General features: G+C 43.2%; 1 protein-coding gene across 2 annotated transcripts in view; it reads right to left on the reverse strand.

Moving 5' to 3' along the window:
* LOC147031672 (E3 ubiquitin-protein ligase CBL-B-B-like) overlaps nucleotides 1-19,374 on the reverse strand; it is a 132,538-nt gene that overhangs the window by 104,276 nt on the left and 8,888 nt on the right. For both annotated transcript variants that reach the window (XM_085852111.1, XM_085852120.1), the window contains exons 2-4: nucleotides 18,678-18,824; nucleotides 18,371-18,527; nucleotides 14,404-14,525 (exon numbers count right to left, since the gene is read on the reverse strand). In XM_085852111.1, coding sequence (XP_085708237.1) covers nucleotides 14,404-14,525; nucleotides 18,371-18,527; nucleotides 18,678-18,824 — 426 coding nt within the window. The remainder of the gene's footprint in view (nucleotides 1-14,403; nucleotides 14,526-18,370; nucleotides 18,528-18,677; nucleotides 18,825-19,374) is intronic.

Raw genomic sequence — 19,374 nt, forward strand, 5'->3', positions numbered from 1 at the left:
TAACACACAAGTCAATGAGAAACGCTCCAAACTTCCAAAACAAGTCCAAAAATCATTAATAAATTAAAAAAGACATTTAATTGAAAAATAAGAACAATTGAGTAAAATAAGATAAAACAAGTGGTGCCAGGCACAACAAATCCCGCCCATTTAAGGCATAAAGTTATTTTGGGGATCAAATTTAAATTTGATACATCCTTTACCTGAATGTTGATTATAAGGAATAGAATAAGGAATATTTTAGTCTTAGTTTGAAGTCAATTAAACCATTTTTGACGAAGTTATGAGCGAAAAACGATTTTGACCTTTTCGTGACCTGACCTTGACCTTTGACCTAATTGGACCCAAAGGTTAATGGGGTCGTCCGAGGTTCATTACCCACCTGTGGATACAATTTGACTGTTTGAGCCAGCCGTTTTCCCGTAAAGTTGTATTTTCGCAACCATGTTTTAGTTTTAATGGAAAATTTGTCATTTTGACCGATGACCATGACCCCCACAACTTCGGACCCCACCGATCTTCACAAATATGCATTTTTTTCACTAAAGGAATGGGTAGGATTATAAGTGACAAATAGAATAAGGTTGACTATAAGCTTAGTTTGAAGTAAATCAGATCATTTTTGACGAAGTTATGAGCGAAAAACGATTTTGATCTTTTCATGACCTTGACCTTGACCTTTGATCCAATTGTACCCAAAGTTAATAGGGTCGTCCAAGGTTCATTGCTCACCTGTGGATTAAAGTTGATAGTGCTTGCTAAAGCCGTTTTGCCATAAAGTTGCTTACAGACAGACAGACAAACAAACAAAGACAAACAAACCGGACGATGACAATATCCCGCTCCCTCCCTCCGTGGGGCGGGATAATAAGTAACATTTACCATCAATTAGAAGGCTTTACTGCTTGGAGTACTGTTGGTGGGTAGCCCCAATCAGTTCTGCTTGAACATCGCCATGGCACGGAGGTAGCCGATCAATCTCCCAGGAGCGACCCACAAATCCCTCACATCTATTATGATGTTCTTGCCTTTGTGGATATATATATATATATATATATATATATATATATATATATATATATATATATATATATATATATATATATATATATATATATATATATATATATATATATCATATCATGTTGATCTGGCCCTAATTTTATCGTTACATTTACAAATGTAACAAATGGTGGACTCATTGACGTAGTCTTTCGGCAACACAGTAACAGGTGCACCACTCTCAAGTTGATCTCATATTTTCACTTTTTCTGTGAATAGACGGGTCAATATACAACCAGAACAGCCGTACCCCCAAAAAATTGCAAATTTTTGTTTTATTGCATTTCCTTATATTTTAAGACTTACTTCGGAACATATCAAAAGTTGGACAGAAATGGACCATGGGAAAGTAAAAATTTTTGACATGATAAAAATGTTACAAAACCATGCATGATTCACTACGTCAAAAACGAACCACGATGCAGATTATTCCCATAGTATGTTTCCTCCTAATATATATCTTACATAAATATCTCGGTTTCAGGGGCGGAGAATGCTCTGATGGCATTCAATGTATATGGCCAATGTAAATTGACTGCATGCTTCTAAACAATCTCATTTTTGTATTTTCAGAGATAGAAAATGAACTCTTTATATGATAAAGAGACCTGCCCTCTATGCCAAAGGGGATTTGTACTGTGAGGAAACGGTATTAGTTCGTGAGAAAGGAGCAGAAGGCATCAACCGTGCAAGTGCCGAAAAGGGTGTCGACATCAGAATTCTAGCTGGTACCAGTGTTCCCAAATCATGCCGAGTGAATCACATAAACAAAAAGGACATTGCTTTAACCAAGAAGGATCATGCGGAATCAGGTCCATCAGTCAAGAGGAGTGCTCGCATTTCCCTGGGACCATATGACAGTAAAACACTTTGCCTTTTCTGCGGCACTGAAGTTAAGGAAGAGGACCCAAAGCGAGGCCATGCAGAAACAGCCAGTTTTGGCTATGTGAAGACTGACGCGTTTGTTAAAACTATATCAGCTCATTGCAAAACAAGGAGCGATGAATGGGCCATTGCTGTTCAAGGCCGCATTGAATATTTTAAGGGTGATCTCCATGCAGCTGACTGTGTGTACCACAAGTCCTGCAACATTAATTTTCGCACAATGCGAGATATTCCACAACGGTTCAAGCCGACTGAGTCAAACAAGAGACGAAAAATGGGAAGGCCTAAGGACAGTGACCAGAATGAGGCTTTCGATAAGGTGTGCTCTTTTCTTGAAGACAATGATGAGGAACAGTTAACAATTACAGACCTCATGGCGAGAATGGAACAATACCTGGGCGATAGTGAATCCAATGCATATGGGAACCAATACATGAAGGAACAGCTTAAAAAACGATATGGTGAATCTATATTCATGGCAGAGGGTAGAGGCTTTAAAGACATTGTGACATTCAGAGAAAAAACGTCCCAGATCCTCCGTGACCACTACAATGTACCACGAGAAGATGATGAAGAAGCACAAAAACGTGCAATTCTTCAGACTGCTGCAAAACTAATAAAAAGTGACATAAAAACAACAGTTGCATCACATGGGGATACATACCCAACTACTGCAGACCTAAGCCTGACTGCTGCATTGGGGTATGTCCCAGCTAGCCTGTGATTCTCGCTGCAGCATCTTTTGGTCGGGAAAGATACATCTAGGGAGGTTGCTGGTATTGGACAAGCAGTCATCCAAGCAGTGCGTCCAAGGGCTGTAATTGCACCATTGCAGCTTGGTCTTGCAGTGCAAATGCATCACTTGTATAGGTCTCGTTTCTTGATAGATAGTCTATCAACCTTTGGCTTTTCGTCATCTTACTCCGAAGTGCAACGGTTTGAAGTAAATGCAGCCTCTTCTCTTGCTCCGGATGTGTTTGGAGGTGGCACCGACATTCTTGATACATCCTTGTTATTTGCTGGAGACAATGTGGACCACAAGATCATAACGTTGGATGGAAAGGGTACCTTTCATGGGATGGGCATGATAGCAGCTATTACACCAGGGCGGCAATTTAGCCACATCATATCTAGAAAGAAAATGTCTGACGGGAAGCTCGTCGAACTGACGAAGATCAATATAATAGATTACCGCTATGCAGAGCACATCAACCGCAACCTCAAATTTCAGCCCCTCCCTTTGTTATCAATTTGTGATCACACAATTGACATATTATGGGAGATGTCATTTTGCTTCGAAAAGAGTGCACCAAATTGGCAAGGCATGATGCACTTTCTGCATGAGGAGTGTGATCACCCAGGGAAAGCCTCAATACAGTTTCTCCCAATGATTGATATGAACCCAGGTGACAAAACCTGCATCTTGTCAACTCTTGATTACCTGAGCAAACTTGCATCAAAACACAACATGCCAGCAATCATCACATTTGACCAACCGCTGTTTTGGAAATCCTCTGAGATAGTGAATGCTCTTCCTGCTGATAACCCAATCCATAATGTAGTGCTACTGCTTGGGAGCTTCCACACATTAATGAATTTGTTGGGTGCCATTGGAAGTTTGATGGATGAAAGTGGACTGAAAGAGATCCTGGAAACAGTGTATGGTCAAAATGCTGTTGTGCACATGCTGAGTGGGAAGGCGGTGCAACGTGCTTTTCGTGGCCATTTGCTTGTGGATCAGTGTCTTACACGTCAGGTTGTTGGCAAGATTGTGGAAGTTGACCCTGGGTTTCAAGAACAAGTGGCAGAATTGGAGCGACTGTACATTTCCCTGGAGACTGTCGAAAGTGACACTATAGAGTCTGTGTTGCAATCAGAGTGCATCCATTTCATTGACAATAGATTGAATCAGGGAAAGGAATAAACTTGCAAAGGACTCGAAAACCAGTGCACTTTGGATCAACTACCAGCGTATGTTGGGAATTGCAAGAGCACTTGTGGCAGCTGATCGGACGGGGTCCTGGGAGATGCATCTCCAAGCCATATCAGCTTGCTTGCCGATATTTGAAGCTGCTGGCCATCCCAATTACCTGAAGTCAGCTCGACTCTATCTCGAGAAGATGCTTGCGTTAGAGGATGACAACCCTGAGGTTCATCAGAAGTTTCAATCTGGTTATCATGTAATCCGGCGCAGTGACCAATACTGGGCTGGCCTAGGCTCTGATCTTGTGATAGAACAGACATTAATGCGCTCACTGAAAAGCCAAGGGGGGCTGACTCGAGGAAGTGGGATGTCAGAGCACCAGAGAGCAGTTTGGACTCTGTCTTCAACCATATCGTCCTCCTACAACCTTGCTATGCAAGAACTGACCTCGAGTAGCTACTCAACAAGTGAACAACATAAGGAGTTGACAACATCCAGGGTGAGTCGAGATGAAGGTGATCGTGGCAAAGTTGCCAAAAAACTGGACAGCTTCACACAATTTTCTGATGACAAGTCGCGCAATATCATCACAGGGGTTACTGCAAATGAGGATGTCAATGTTCATGACCTATTCAAAGTAGGTAGTGACATTGTCAAGAAGATGGATGATCACCCAGCTTACTCCTATTCACACAAAAGGAGTTCTAAAGTCAAGACACTTGCATCCAGCAGGGCAGTCAAAGTTGCTGAGGACCGCACAATAGATCCAGCGTTACTATTCCAGAGGTTCTTAGTCGTGTCACAGACGGGAGATCTCCAGATAGGTGAAGTGATGAAATATGAACTCTGCCCATACCCAATGTCTCTTTTTGAGGCAAAAAAACATCCTGCGCCAGCCAGATAAACCACAGTTGGCGGAGGCAATAAGGAATTATGCTACAACCAAATCTGACAATGCTGTCAACCAGACAGTTCCAGGAACAGATCACTATGTTCTTGACAGGGGATCACTTATTCACCGCTTAAAGTGGACAGAGGGATTCACCTACAGTTCCATTGCAGATGAATATGCCTCATTTACAGTCAGACACTATGGCAAAGCTACTGTTGTGTTTGATGGTTATGAGGCTGGGCCAAGCACAAAGGACTGTTCTCATCAACGTCGGAATAGAAACAAGAATGCCACCAAGGTTAACATTACGGAGTCAACAAAATTTGTTGGGAAAAAAGGAGGACTTTCTGTCGAATGAGTCAAACAAGCAGGCAATGATACTGTTGATTATAGAGGTGTTGCGCAAGGAAGGCTGTGAGGTGATCCAAGCAGAGGGAGATGCTGATGTTGAGATTGCAAAAGCGGCTTCCAGATCTACAACCCTCATTGGAGAAGATACAGATCTCCTTCTCCTCCTGCTCTTCTATATGGTAGAGTCAAACTGCATTGAACTCTATTTCCGTTCTGACAAGGCAAATTCAAATGTCTACAATATCAAAGTCCTTCAGCAGATACTTGGAAATGCAGCCTACAGAGATATATTGTTCCTTCATGCATTAACTGGCTGTGACGCAACGTCTCGTGTCTTTGGGATTGGAAAGAAGTCAGGATTTCAAAGAATCATCACGAAAGAAAAGGAACTGATAGACAGCTCAAAGGTGTTCTGTAAACCACAGCAGAGTCGGGATGTTATTGAAACTGCAGGCTGCAGAGCAATGGTGGCATTGTTTAAAGCAAATCAGAACGACTCATTGGCATCGATCAGATACAACATTCTCTGCAAAAAGGTTGCAAGGGCTAAGGCATTTGTCACTCCTGAAAGACTGCCCCCGACATCCGCTGCCTGCAAGTTTCATTCTCTGCGGACCTATTACCAGGTAATGGAATGGATGGGCCTTTGTTGTGGAATGGAGCCAACGGAGTGGGGATGGAAGGTAGAAGGAGGAAAACTTGTTCCAGTGATGACAGACAAAAGCCCTGCTCCAGACATACTACTTCAGATGATTCAATGCAACTGTTCAGGGGGTGCAAAACACTAAGGTGTTCATGTAGGAAGCATGGATTAGAATGCACCAGTGCATGTGGACATTGCCAGGACAGCAACTGTGACAATATGAGTGTTGAACCAGAGATAGAGGAGGAGGAGGAGGACGATGAAACTGGAATCTAAGACTAGAAGGCATATGGTACTTCCACATGTGTCAAAATTGTCCAATTTTTTATATGTTGCTTTCCATGTCATAGACTGGCAGAAACAATCAAAGAACATATATTTGTGCAAATATTTACTTTAAATTGCGAATGGTCTCAGGATTAGCACTGCATAAACTACCAGCAACGATCATAATACAAATATTGGTGCAAAATTAACTTTAAATTGTTCGTGGTCTGATGATTATCAGTCAATTTTTTGACGTTTTATCTGCCGGCAGCCATCTTGTTTTCTGACGTCACTGAGGGACTTTCCCATGCGTCAAAATTGTCCAACTTTTAATATGTTGTCTTCCACATCATAAACTACTAGAAATAAGCATAAAACAAAAATTTGCAATTTTTTTGGGGTCAGGCAGTATATTGACCCGTCGAGAATGTCATCACTTTATTTACCTTTTTATTCTGCTCTTCAGCAGATGCACCACTTAATAGACATTTAGCATCTGTGATTAAATAAACAGTATACAAAGTTTTATCACAATAAAATACCACACCTCACCAACCGCCAAGCAGCCAGAAGACAATGATGTGGCAGTGCAGCAGATGCTGGAAAACGCAGAATGTAAATTTTCAAATTGTTATATTTTCTGGCGATAAGGTACAGTTAAAATTTAACACGCAATGTTAAATGAAGGAAAATATTGTAATCCAAGCATTGAAAGTGTGAAAAAAAAACTTTTGAATATTTCAGGAGTTTGAGGTGGGAGGAGTTAATTTTTCCCATGGATACGTGGGAGTATCGGCATGGATGGAGAGAAAGGGCGTCTAAAAGGCAAGCGCAGATACGAGAAATCACAGACGGCGAACACGTGGATGGCGAGGGTTGACTATATCGGTTATGTCCTCTCAATGATGAAGAATCACTCAAAAAAAATCAGAACCGGATTCGGATCTTCAACAAAATTGAATCAATTCTTCCTTGCCACACACCCAACATGTCCACCAAGTTTTGTCCGAATCCGTCCACAACTTTTTGAGATATCTTGCTATATATCGTTTTTGGCACGATCCCTCAATGGTGAAAAATCTTCTATCTATAATTCCAGCAGTGTGTGTGTGTGTGTGTGTGTGTGTGTGTGTGTGTGTGTGTGTGTGTGTGTGTGTGTGTGTGTGTGTGTGTGTGTGTGTGTGTGTGTGTGTGTGTGACCGCTGTTTCTCGACAACCACTAGTCCGGTCTAATTGAAACTTGCCAGGTATATTGCTGGAGACCTGAGTATGTGCCTTTTCAAGGTTTGATATTAATGGGACAAGTGGTTCCAAAGTTATGGCCATTTATTTACCAAACCAATGAGAGGACACGTTGCTGCGTAGGCGTGGCCGATAGGGAAAGGGCACCTTAGTTTCCAATGACAGGACACGTTGCTTGGCGTTTTGCACCCACAGTATCTATCTTCTATCTATCTATAATTCCAGCAATCTCTGTTTGTTTGCCTTTCAAAAGGTTTAAAATTAATCGGACAAGTGGTTGCCAAGTTATGGCCAAGTTAGAGCGCGTTCCCCATTACGGGTTACAACGTACGGACTTCCGGATAGTGATGACTTACTGTATTCTAATAATTTCTCGATTTCTTATGCGCATTTATAGATAAACACAATGCCCCAATCCAGTCGTCGTTTACGAGAGTGAAAGAACGGCCTGTGTGGTTGTTGTTTCTAGCACGCCGTTTGAAAGTTTTGTTTTTTCAGCACGTACGGCTACGTGAGAGCAAAGGAACGGCCTGTGTAGTTGTTGTTTCTGGCACGCGGTTTGAAAATATATACTGAAACGCAAAAGAAACTAACCACCTTTTAAACCTTCAAATATCAACAATAACACTGCGTGTAGTAAATGTGTGAACTTATTTGTGGACAATAGTATCCTCACTGTCAGACAAAACGGTCACGGATGGTCACTTGAACCTTCAATGGTCACTTCATAGAAAGGCTGTTGAACAGCCGTTTTGACTGTCAGTGATTAGCCAAGGGGTACGGGATGATTTTAATGAGCTGCACGTGATGTCTTGATATTGGCTTTAAAAAGGCCAGTGCAAAATGGGCATTTCAATCAACAGGCCACGATTGTCAAGGGATCAACGGTAGTGTGCCTTGGGCATACTGCAAGGCGGATTGAGCTACCGTGAGGTGGCATGTCACCTTGGCTGTTCACACCAGACGATATCGGCCCTGGTGGACAGAGACACCCTCCACAACTCTAAAGATGACAGACCTCGATCAGGGAGGCCAAGAGTCACGACTGCAAGGCAGGACAGGCAGATGGTCCTAAGTCAGATGGCTTCAGACATTGAGGACTGAGTGGGACAGAATCCAGCAGCAATCCATCCAAAGACTGGTAAGCAGTATGTGTGGACGATGCACTGCCTGTATCCAAAACAATGGTGGCCACACGCTATTGAAAGGGGACTGACATTGCACCCTGTGCTGTTCTGTAGAACAAACTTATGAGATGGTGTATCTTGGTCAAAAACTTGACATGTCATCAATAAAATACCAATGTTTCAATTAACAATTGTTGGTTTGTTTTATTTTGAACTGTTACAATTTTATTACATTTCAAACAAGTGGTAAGTTTCTTTTGCGTTTCAATATATATATTGTTACATTTGAGGGGGGGGGGGGTATGCATTCAAAGGGGAATTAGGATGTTTAATTAGGTATGCCATGCTGTTCGAGTTTACCAGGATCTCGATGTAATAAGTAGCAATTCAGTGGTGATAAGTTGTCTCGTAAATGTTCATTTCTTCAAGGGGGAAATGATAATTGTCACGTAATTAGATAGGGACACGGGATAGGGTAAGTGTGTCTGCGTAAACCCCTTTTGGTATTCTCTGGAGGCTGGCCGTGACGTCACAGGACAGTGCAGCGGATGGCTCCGCCCCGTGGTCACGATTGGCAGAAGGCAACGGCGGTGGGCCAATAAACGGCTCGATTGGAAGTGGCGAGGACAGGAGGATAAAAAGGTTCTGTTCGGGGTCGAAAAGGAAGAGGAAGAAGATCGGGACAAAAAGATCGTGTTTTTTTGGTGTGGAGGCTGTTGCGCGGAGAGCGTCCTTGTTGTTGTGCTGATTCGATCGTGTTCTTCATCGTGTCTTGGAGCCTTGCTGAGCCTCGTTCCTCACCTTGGTTGGCTCTGGGGTTCTGCTGACTCGGAGTACGGGGTCGAACGGCGGGCGGACCTGCCTCCCTCTCCTGCTTGCAACTTGGCGCCAGAACTGGTTCCCTGGCGGCTGTGAGCGGACTTGGGCCAAGACCAGGAGGTCGACAGCACCACGGTTTCTCCTGCCCCCCTGTCGAGAGCAAGGCCAGCTCGTCCGACGCCGATCCAGGGACAGTTGCGTCCACACCACGGTCCAGCCTGACCACCAGAAATAGCTACGTTGTGTGTGTGTGTGTATGTGTGTGTATGTGTGTGTATGTGTGTGTATGTGTATGTGTATGTGTATGTGTATGTGTATGTGTATGTGTATGTGTATGTGTATGTGTATGTGTATGTGTATGTGTATGTGTATGTGTATGTGTATGTGTATGTGTATGTGTATGTGTATGTGTATGTGTACGCGGATGTGTATGTGTATGCGTAGGTGTATGTGTATGTGTATGTGTATGTGTATGTGTATGTGTATGGGTATGTGTATGTGTATGTGTATGTGTATGTGTATGGGTATGTGTATGTGTATGTGTATGTGTATGGGTATGTGTATGCGCATGTGTATGTGTATGTGTATGTGTATGTGTATGTGTATGTGTATGTGTATGTGTGTGTGTGTGTGTGTGTGTGTGTGTGTGTGTGTGTGTGTGTGTGTGTGTGTGTGTGTGTGTGTGTGTGTGTGTGTGTGTGTGTGTGTGTGTGTGTGTGTGTGTGTGTGTGTGTGTGTGTGTGTGTGTGCGCGCGCTTGGCGCCTTAGAGGGTTTGAGATCTGTATATTCATTGGAATTGTCTGTGTTTTTTCCCCACGCCCGATCCCACACCATCCTGTCGAATCGCCCCGGATCCCTTTTCTTGCCGAGTCTTGTTATTTCTGGTTAATGGTAACAACGAATAAACATCATCAACTCAGTGAAAAGTGACTCGTGCCACCTTCCTCGTCCCGTTTGCGGTAGAGCGATTAGAACCGCCATGTTTAGGTTATAAATAAACCGCCTCTATCGTTTCGGCTCATTCTACGTTGGCGGGACTGTTCAAGTCCCGTGGACGTCACAAAATATATATATATTTTTTTTTTTGCACGTACGGCCACACACGTACGGGCATGCACTAGTTAAAAAAATTCTAGTAGTCGGATCCAGATCTGGATCCGGATCTTCACCAAAATCTAATCAATTCATCCTCGTCACACACTCAACCTCTCCACCAAATTTAATCCAGATCCATCCACAACTTTTTGAGATATCCCAGTACACAGACAAACAAGACTAGAAAAAGATGTCATGCAGAGCATGATACTTGGGAAATCCACCCCCCCCCCGCCCCCCCTGTCCAAAGGCTGCCATGGATACATCAAACTGTCCATTACATTAAGATTAAAATTGACAATCTTAGCGAAAGCTTAGGTCAATCGGATGAAAATTGATGATTTTAGAAGTTTGACCTTGAGTTGACCTTTGACCTCCACCTCAAAATTCAGTGATGCACTCTGAAATTGCTGCTTCATTTTCAGGTTAATCATGTAAAAATTGATTATTTTTCAGATGAAATTCGATGATTTTAGAAGTTTGACCTTGAGTTGACCTTTTGACCTCAAAAATATTTGCTTTCCCAATTCAGTGATGGGCAAGGAAAATCCTGTTCAACTTTCAAGTCAATCAGACAAATCAATTCTTCCTCGTTACACACCCAACATGTCCACCAAGTTTCGTCCGAATCCGTCCCAAAGTTTTTGAGATGTCATGCCATATATAGATAGTTTTTAGCGGCATCTCTCAATGGTGAAGAATCAGTTTTTTAATTCTTGTAGTCGGATCCGGATCCAGATCTTCAGCAAAATCTAATCAGTTCATCCTTGTCACACACACCCAACCTGACCACAAATTTTCATCTACATCCGTCCCCAATTTTTTGACATATCCTGCACTCAAACAAACAGACAAACAGACAGGGGTAAAAACATAATCTCCTTCACCTTCGGTGGTGGAGGCAATGAGGAAAATACAGTACAATATGAATAGTAAAAATATTGTTGTGGATTTCAGAATCGGATCTGACTAAGGCACACAACATCCAGGTCCATAAATGCATGTTCAGAATAGACCCATCCCCTTATCTGGTGGGATTCTAACTCTTTGATGCGTTAGAGAAGGGTATAGAACAGATTCCCTTTCTTATGGAATAACCTTGTTCTCTACGACACGTTCATGCACGCGAGAGTTAGCCGTTAGCCCAATGGAAGCTCGTTCAACCCCGTTTCCATCGGGACACATTGGCTTGGAGGTGACCGATTTATTTACATTTTGGACTTCAAGGACATTTGATTAAGCACACCACAGGCTTTTCCTGAACGGTTATTCTGACGGTCAAATACGGTTGTGGATCATCTACCTCACCCACCTCTCTTCCAGTGACGTTCGGTACCTACCTCTCCTTCATCGATGCCTGGCGTCCGCCTTTCTCCGTCGACGTTTGGTGCCCTGCTCGGCAGCTCCGTGGATGCTGGCTGGCCCCTGTCCGTGTCAGGCCGGGAGAGGGGAGCGGTGGCCGCCATCGGCGTTTTGTGGGCGCTTTGCGCCCACGCTCGGTTGTTCCAGTAGGTGGGCGCTTTTTGGTGCTCGTCCAGCGCCCCGAGCGTGGTGTCGTGAGCCGGGCCTGTGTTGATTGTGAGTTGCGTCTTGCTCGATGGTGAGGAAGGGATGATCGTGAGATTGACGGTTGGAGGTCACGTGCAGCGATACGCCAATAGGCAAGCTGGATTTGGCTGAATCTGCTTGAGGCTCCGCCCACACTGGTCACCTATAAAAAGGACGGGAGGACCCAGCTCCTGAAGGTTGCTGACAGGTCCTTACAGCTCCTGACCGTTGGTGACTGTTCCTTACAGCTCCTGACCGTTGGTGACTGTTCCTTACAGCTCCTGACCGTTGATAATGGCTCCTTACAGGTCCTGCCCATTAGTTACAACTCCTTCCAGCTGCCCGTTGGTTTCGGCTCCTGACAGTTGGTGAGGTTGGATCGTTCCTGCTGATTCTACTCGGTACCTGCTCTTGGCGTACCTGGTTCTTGGGGATGATGACGTCACGACGATTGGTGTTCGTGCCTGTTTGCGGGTGGGGGACGGGGGGGGCGGCGAGGCAGGGCGCTGGCAGCAGACCAAGGCACGCTCACACATTTTGGGACATTTTATTGGACACACGACGACCTCTGCCTTGGTAAGCTGAGACCGGATTTCTTTCCCCCTGAAAGATCTGCTGGGTACCCTTGTCTCATGTTTAATTGTTAAGTGAGGCATAGTGATAAGCATCTGCTCTTTGTCTATTTTTCTATCAATGCCTGTTGAATTCTTTTTTTGAGATTATTTTGATCGATTTGAATTCATCCATTTACACCACAAGGAAATAAAAAGTTCTTCAGTTTATTTATTTTTCTTATTAATAAATTCCTTGTTGACTATTCAACCTGTCCGTGCTTGTCCTTTCTTTCCATCGATCCAGCATTGTCCGAACCTAGATAGACTGGGAGATTATAATTCCCAAACTAATTAACCTGTCATAGCTGGCGTGCACCAGCGGTAAACACTCGGCCACCCTACTTAAGATCTAATCAAGATAACATTGGTGCGTCACTGAGGGCGCGCTTCCTGGTCAGGCCGCCACGTGACCTCTAATTAAACGGAAAATTAGACGGTAGACACTGGAACTCGTGGTTAACCGATTGGCGTTCATGGTTGTTGGGCAACCCACCGTATCGCAAAGTTAATTGTGATAGGTGGCCCCAGGTCCAGTTCTTCCAAGGAGAAACGAGGATTAACCCCCTCATAACACACTCTGTCCCCATGGCCGTAAAAATATTAACGAGATATTTATATAAATACAATAATAATAAAAAATACATGTAAACTATTTAAACCCATTTTGGTGGTTATGAAGAGACAAGGAAGCAGGTTAAAAACAAAAAACGTTTCAAATAACCGTTTGAATATTTGAACAAAAGTTTGATCCAGAGGTGAGTGGGATGGTCGTGTTTGCTGGTGGACATATTTAAGGTAAGATATGCATGATTTGATGTATTATCATATAATACAATGTGTGACGGGGGTTGTAACTATGTGATTAAACATTAAATCCTCGAGCGAGTAAAAAAAAGTCTGATTCGTGACGTTGCATTGATGGGTTGACTGACTGCCTGGACGCAACTGAGGTTGTTGATCCACGAATGTGGATCCATCGTTTGGAGAGATTCTGGGCTGAAAGGATTGAAACCTTGAGGAAGAACGGTGCCCAGCTGATGATCCAGGCAGTCGGGAAACCAATCATTTGCTCACAGGTTAAAGTTCTTACTTTAGGTAAGGGAACTATGTTTTGAGGTTAACATCATTTACAGCAATCCTTTAAATTATATTATATTTCAGGAATGGCCGATACTACACGATTGATTGATCGATCGATTGTGCATGCCACTGTAGGGGGGGGGGGGTAACGCAATCACCCTACGGGTAATGTGCTAATGTATATAAAAATATAAAAATAGAACCAAACACAGCAAAATCACTTCAATGAAAGAGACTATGGATGGCTGACATAGGGTCTTCGCAGGATGATACAAACAGCACAATTTTCCTCTGAGCTGTCTAATCTGGGTTTGATTCCCGACGGAATTACAAGCTGTTTTAGATTGTTGCTTCGCAAGTCACGTAACGTATTAACGAGTAAGCCCATCCCTCGCATGGTCGTTTAGGCTGGGGACCATCTGCTAGCATTGATTACTAGTGGACGTTAAAGATCCCTCGGTGTCCTTTGATGAAGTCGGCCAGTTATCACCTGCATCCTTTTCAAAAAAAACAAAAAAAAAACACTGTCACGAACTTACTCTGGAGGGAAGACGAGCAGTCCTGGGTATATATATATATATATATATATATATATATATATATATATATATATATATATATATATATATATATATATATATATATATATATATATATATATATATATATATATATATATATATATATATATACATATACATATACACACACACACACACACGTCTATGGAAACAACAGCATGGTCTCCGGGGTCATGGGATATGTGACGATGATGATAAAAATATCTCGGACAGGAATGCGTTACGCAAGAGGACAGAGTAAACTCAGATGTTGAGGAAACGTATAAAAGTACCTTCCTGGCTTGCCGATGTATTTGTGCAATCTAGCTTTGACTTCATCATAGGTGAGAAATGCCATGTACCCTGGATGGGTTACAGCAAGTACATTCCAGTTCCTGAGTAGAGAACCCCAAGGCTAAGGGAGGATGAAAAGGAAGAATGCAAAAGTAAATGACAAAAAAATATATATATAAATATCTATCTCTATCTCTATCTCTATCCTCTCTCTCCCTCTCTCTCTCTCAAAAACACCCCAATACATTCCACACTGAGCTGATCAATAACGTTTAGAGAAACTAACATTCCGACAATCACTGCTCCTATATTCCTAGAAACAAAGAAACAAACCCTTCCTTTCCAAACACCAAACTGGCACCCTTAACTTTAATGCTTTCAGTTATCCTGTTGAGAACCCAACTCCACACAAAAATGAATCGCAGTTTTAACCATTTATATTGTGATGGTTTTGGAAACCTTACCCCAGCGGGAGAGCATACATGGACATGTAGGTGACCTGATGATCAGTTATTTCATGTTTTTCTATAGATAATCCTTGGTGGCTTGTCAAAGGGCTGTTTGGGGGCATGCGCCCTCCTGTTACTTTCAATCTTCCCTCCTTTACCCCCATCGGTCTTGTCTTCGTGTTCCCTCCATTCGCGCATTGTTTAAAGAGCAGGTTTTGGGTCGCTGATGACTTCGCACGATTTGAAGGTTGTAATCACATTAATAATCGTTGGGCAATTATTTTCTTACATTTGAAACTCAAAATATGCTAAAATTAACTTTTCTGTCAAAACTTTCGTCAGTGATCGAAATACAGACCGGAATTTACCGAAGATGCTATGATGTCACGTTCTCCGAAAACTTCGTGAACATTCGGAAACAGCGTGTGAACAATGGCGAGATGCGAATCAGAGAGCGATTTCAGCGGCGATGAAATTGAGTGTTTTCATTCCGATATTGCCGAGGACGAGTCGGAGGATGATGGGAATTTATACTATGGAGTTTCTGGCCCTGAGTCATATAAATTTGAGCCACTTGCAAGTGCCAGAAAACGGCCTATTTCGTGTACAAGTGGCAGGACTGACTGTCCGGCAATTCACACTGACAGACTCCACCAGACAGATTGGTTTGTAGATTTTCATTTTCTTGTTCGATGCATAAAATAATGTAAAGTTTGATTCGTCTGTGACTTGATATAATAATTTTTAACCCGCTAGTCACTCAAGAGTCAGAAATAGAATGAATCAATAATGGACCCAAATATATTATACACCATAGCCTTGGCATTGAAGTCTTTCTGACAGCTGAGCTTGACCCCAGCAAAAGTGAACAGTTAGAACAAACCCCAACTTTCAAGAGACTGTTGTGGCATATAAATACCAAAACATGTTTAGCCTCATTGGGAAATATTCTACCAAATTTAGGAAAAAAAGTGGATAATTGATCAATTTTTAGCCGCGTCGTGTTGCGAACGCTGGCTCTAAGAGAGCTCCGCGTTGTTGTTGTTGTTCTTCTTCTGGTGAAGACAAAACCTTCATGACGCGGCTCTTGGACACATTTGTCCTTGTTTACAATCGAAATGAAATAGCCCAATTTGCTGATGCTGTTAAAAACGTAATTTAATCAACAATAAGTTGATTTGTTGAGAAATTTTTTCATGCTTGTGTTTTTCAGAAAGTTTATTTCTGTGTTTTTCCATGTACTCTTGAAGAATACATTTCAAGGTTTTTCTCACTTAAACTCAACAATTGATTCTGTGACAGAGCAGTATCTAGAGAACGTGTCAACCAGCAACTCATATTCACAGAGTGGTGATCAGATGTGTTTATGCCTTCGTAATCCTCGGCTGTGAAATGGTCACCACAAATGACAAGTCCATCCAAAGGGTCCTCTTTACCCGTTTTCTTTGGGGTGAAATTCACCCGTTTTGTATGTACAAATCTTATCCACTGCCGTCGAATGCTTGATTCCTTCGGGAATCGGTGGGAGCGATTACCCATTTTCCAGCCATTTTCGCAAAACATGACGACACATGTACGAGGCATGATGTAAAAATATCCAAATAACTTTGTTCTACAATAATTCAAAATAAAAAAGGATAATATCGACAGTTGCAAGCTCAAAAAAGCGAAAGAACGGCCTGCTGAACTGGACACTTCTTCAATGAGCGAGTGAGTGTCCGCTTTGTTTTGGAGAACGTGACGTCACCATCCCTTTATGGGCACGTGGCTGTTTTTTCAACAGCCTCGAGAAATAACAACTTCGGAGTTAAATTTCATTAATTTTCCCAATAGTTTGGCAACCACAATAGTTTGCATCGAACTATTTAATGCACATATAATCATATTGATAAATTTTCAGAACACGTTTGGTGACTCGCAACCTACTCTTTAACTGGGCACATTCGACCCGTCTGTGGTCGTGAAACCCATCAGGTGGTGTCACATGCATGTTCATGACGATTGGTGGTCGCCGTGGCCTGCGAGGTGCAGCGCTTCTCGCAGGCGTGGTAGTGCAGAACAGTGCGAGTAGGCGTTGTGCACATGCCCGGCGAGGGGGGTGGGAGGGGGGGGGTTGGCGGCTTCGGTTGTGACTTTGGGCGCGTAACAGGTGGGATGGGGGCTTCATTGAAAGTTCCCTCAGAATGGCGTGGCAAATTTCACAAGTAACGTCGTGGACCCATCCCCATCGGCTGCAGACCAAGAGGAGAGAGAAAGCTTGTGGGAGGAGGGAAGAGAGCTAATGTGAAGAATAAGCTTAAAAGGCAGAAGTGAATGGGGAAAGCTCGCATGAGCAGGGACGCGAAGAGTTCGTGAGAGAAGAGGCCAGAAAGGAATGCAACATCATTTGCCTGTCAGCAAATGTGCGTGTTTTGAAGGAGGTTGATGATCGTGAGAGAAGCAGAAGGCAGAAGTGAATGGGGAAAGCTCGCACGAGCAGGGACACAAAGAGCTCCTGAGCAGACGACTCAGAGAGGAGAAAGGCTGAGTGAAGCAGAACGGCAGAAGCGAATGTGACAAGCTCGCATGAGCAGAAGACTCAAAGACTGAGAAGGCTCATGAGGGAAGGAACAAAAGCGTGTGAGGGTGAAGAACGGAAGGTTTCACAAGCAGTTGGTGTCGAGCTTCTGTTGAAAAAAGAACCCTCCTTCCACGAGTATTATCCTGCCCTCTCGATCCTGTCAGCCACGAAGGACAAGGAGGGTGAACAGAGGCACCCCATCGACAGGGGCCTGAGGAGGAAGAATCTGTCGCAGAGGAGGGCGAGTCGCGCATCTAGCTCACCTATCTGGAACGCCGGAAAGGACTCGCCTACTGGGTGTGGGCACCTCAGAGTCGTGGGTGAGGGAGAAAGGAAAAGGCTATTTTTCTTTTCTCTATACGTTACTTTTATTTTATTTTTAAGTCCTTCACATTTTATTCTTTTCCCCAAAGTGCATGTTGGCCAAGTCTTGTGTTTATGTAAGATTGAATAAGAATATGCGTTATGGTTAAATCTGCTCTTAGGTGCCTTTTTACTTTCTTACTTAGAAATATTTGCTATTAAATGATTGCAATAAATAATTGTTTGTTGTCATTTCCAATCTGTCAGTCGTTTTTTCCTTTATTGGTCCGACACAGTGCACACTTACTGTAATGCTCGGCAGTAATCCGATTGTGCACTGAGGGCACGTGACCCCAATTAGCCTTCCGTCCACAGGTAAGGTATCACGTGAAGTAGTGTAACCCTGCCCGGAGTGGCCGTGCCAATTGGCGTTCGTGGTGCGTGGAGTTACCTGTGCTCCCCCTCGTGGCAGGCCTCCAACCCCGGATCCACGACAATATCAACCCACCAATATGCTGCTAAAATAATTGTTTCAAACACCTCTCCCACCGATTCAAACGTCTTATCTATATGAATGAATAATTAAATAAAAAGGCCAACTCTCCGGTTACACTGCCTGCCATTAAAAAACTTCCCCCAATCGTCCCCTCTAACCTGAAAGAGACGTGTGAATATATCAAACTCAAAAGCAGAGATGCAGTCATTGCATGTCAGGTCAATGGTGGATTTCAGAGCCATTGCTTCGAGCCCCGAGCCAATGGGATGGACTTCCCCGAGGCACTGTCGGAAAGCTCTCCATTGGACTATCGCTCTGGACAAGGTGGAGCAAAGAAAAGCAAAATTTGCCTCAGAAAAAAAAAATTACCATGAAAACTTCATATGCTGACAACTCAGACCATGGCAGGCTGTGTAAAAATAAAAAATAAAAAAACCACAAGAGATAGAACTGGAATTCACTGACCGATCTCCAAAGGAGCGTTTCCAAAATTCAGCAGCATCTGCCTTGGTGATACGGTAGTCAGCACCAGAGAAAGCACCACCAGGGAACAAAGCCTTAAGCTCAGCAAGCATGTGGCTGAAGATGAGAGAGAGCTTGGTAAGGTTTCTCCTGGGAAAGAGGACAAACAGTGGAAAATTAGTGATTTGGCATAATTTTCCCATTTGGCATTCCCAGCTGAGCACAGAGCTCATGATGTTGGGATACCATGTTCAAATCTCACATGCTGTTGATTTCTGCACAAAGTACAGTGATCAGTTTTCTTAAAATCCTTGGCCTTGTCCTGCATATAATAATTGTGTACAAGTTCCTCCATTAACCTCGATACCGTTTAAAAAACAAAAAACAAACCATGAATCAAGCGCTTTTGTTTCAGAAGCATATTAGTTCTCTTACTGAGCATAAATATGTACGGATATACATACATGATGTTTTTCTCATAACATCAGTCATTTGCTTTCTCATGACTTTAATGCAGTTCCCAGGGTCTGTTGTCAAGGAATCTCCAAGGAGACCAGTCCACTTGGTACACTCAGCACAGGGAGGAATTTGTAAGTTGCAATTTGTTCAGGGTGCCAGCGATAACTCCCTTACTCTTCGTGAAGTGACACAATGCGATCTTTAACGTTCCCCGAGTAGTATCGGCAGACGGGATACCGAG

This window comes from Eptatretus burgeri, chromosome 2 (genome assembly GCF_056783735.1).
Source record: "Eptatretus burgeri isolate ZD-2024b chromosome 2, Ebu_testis_v1, whole genome shotgun sequence".
In the NCBI taxonomy this organism is placed as follows: Eukaryota; Metazoa; Chordata; class Myxini; order Myxiniformes; family Myxinidae; genus Eptatretus; species Eptatretus burgeri.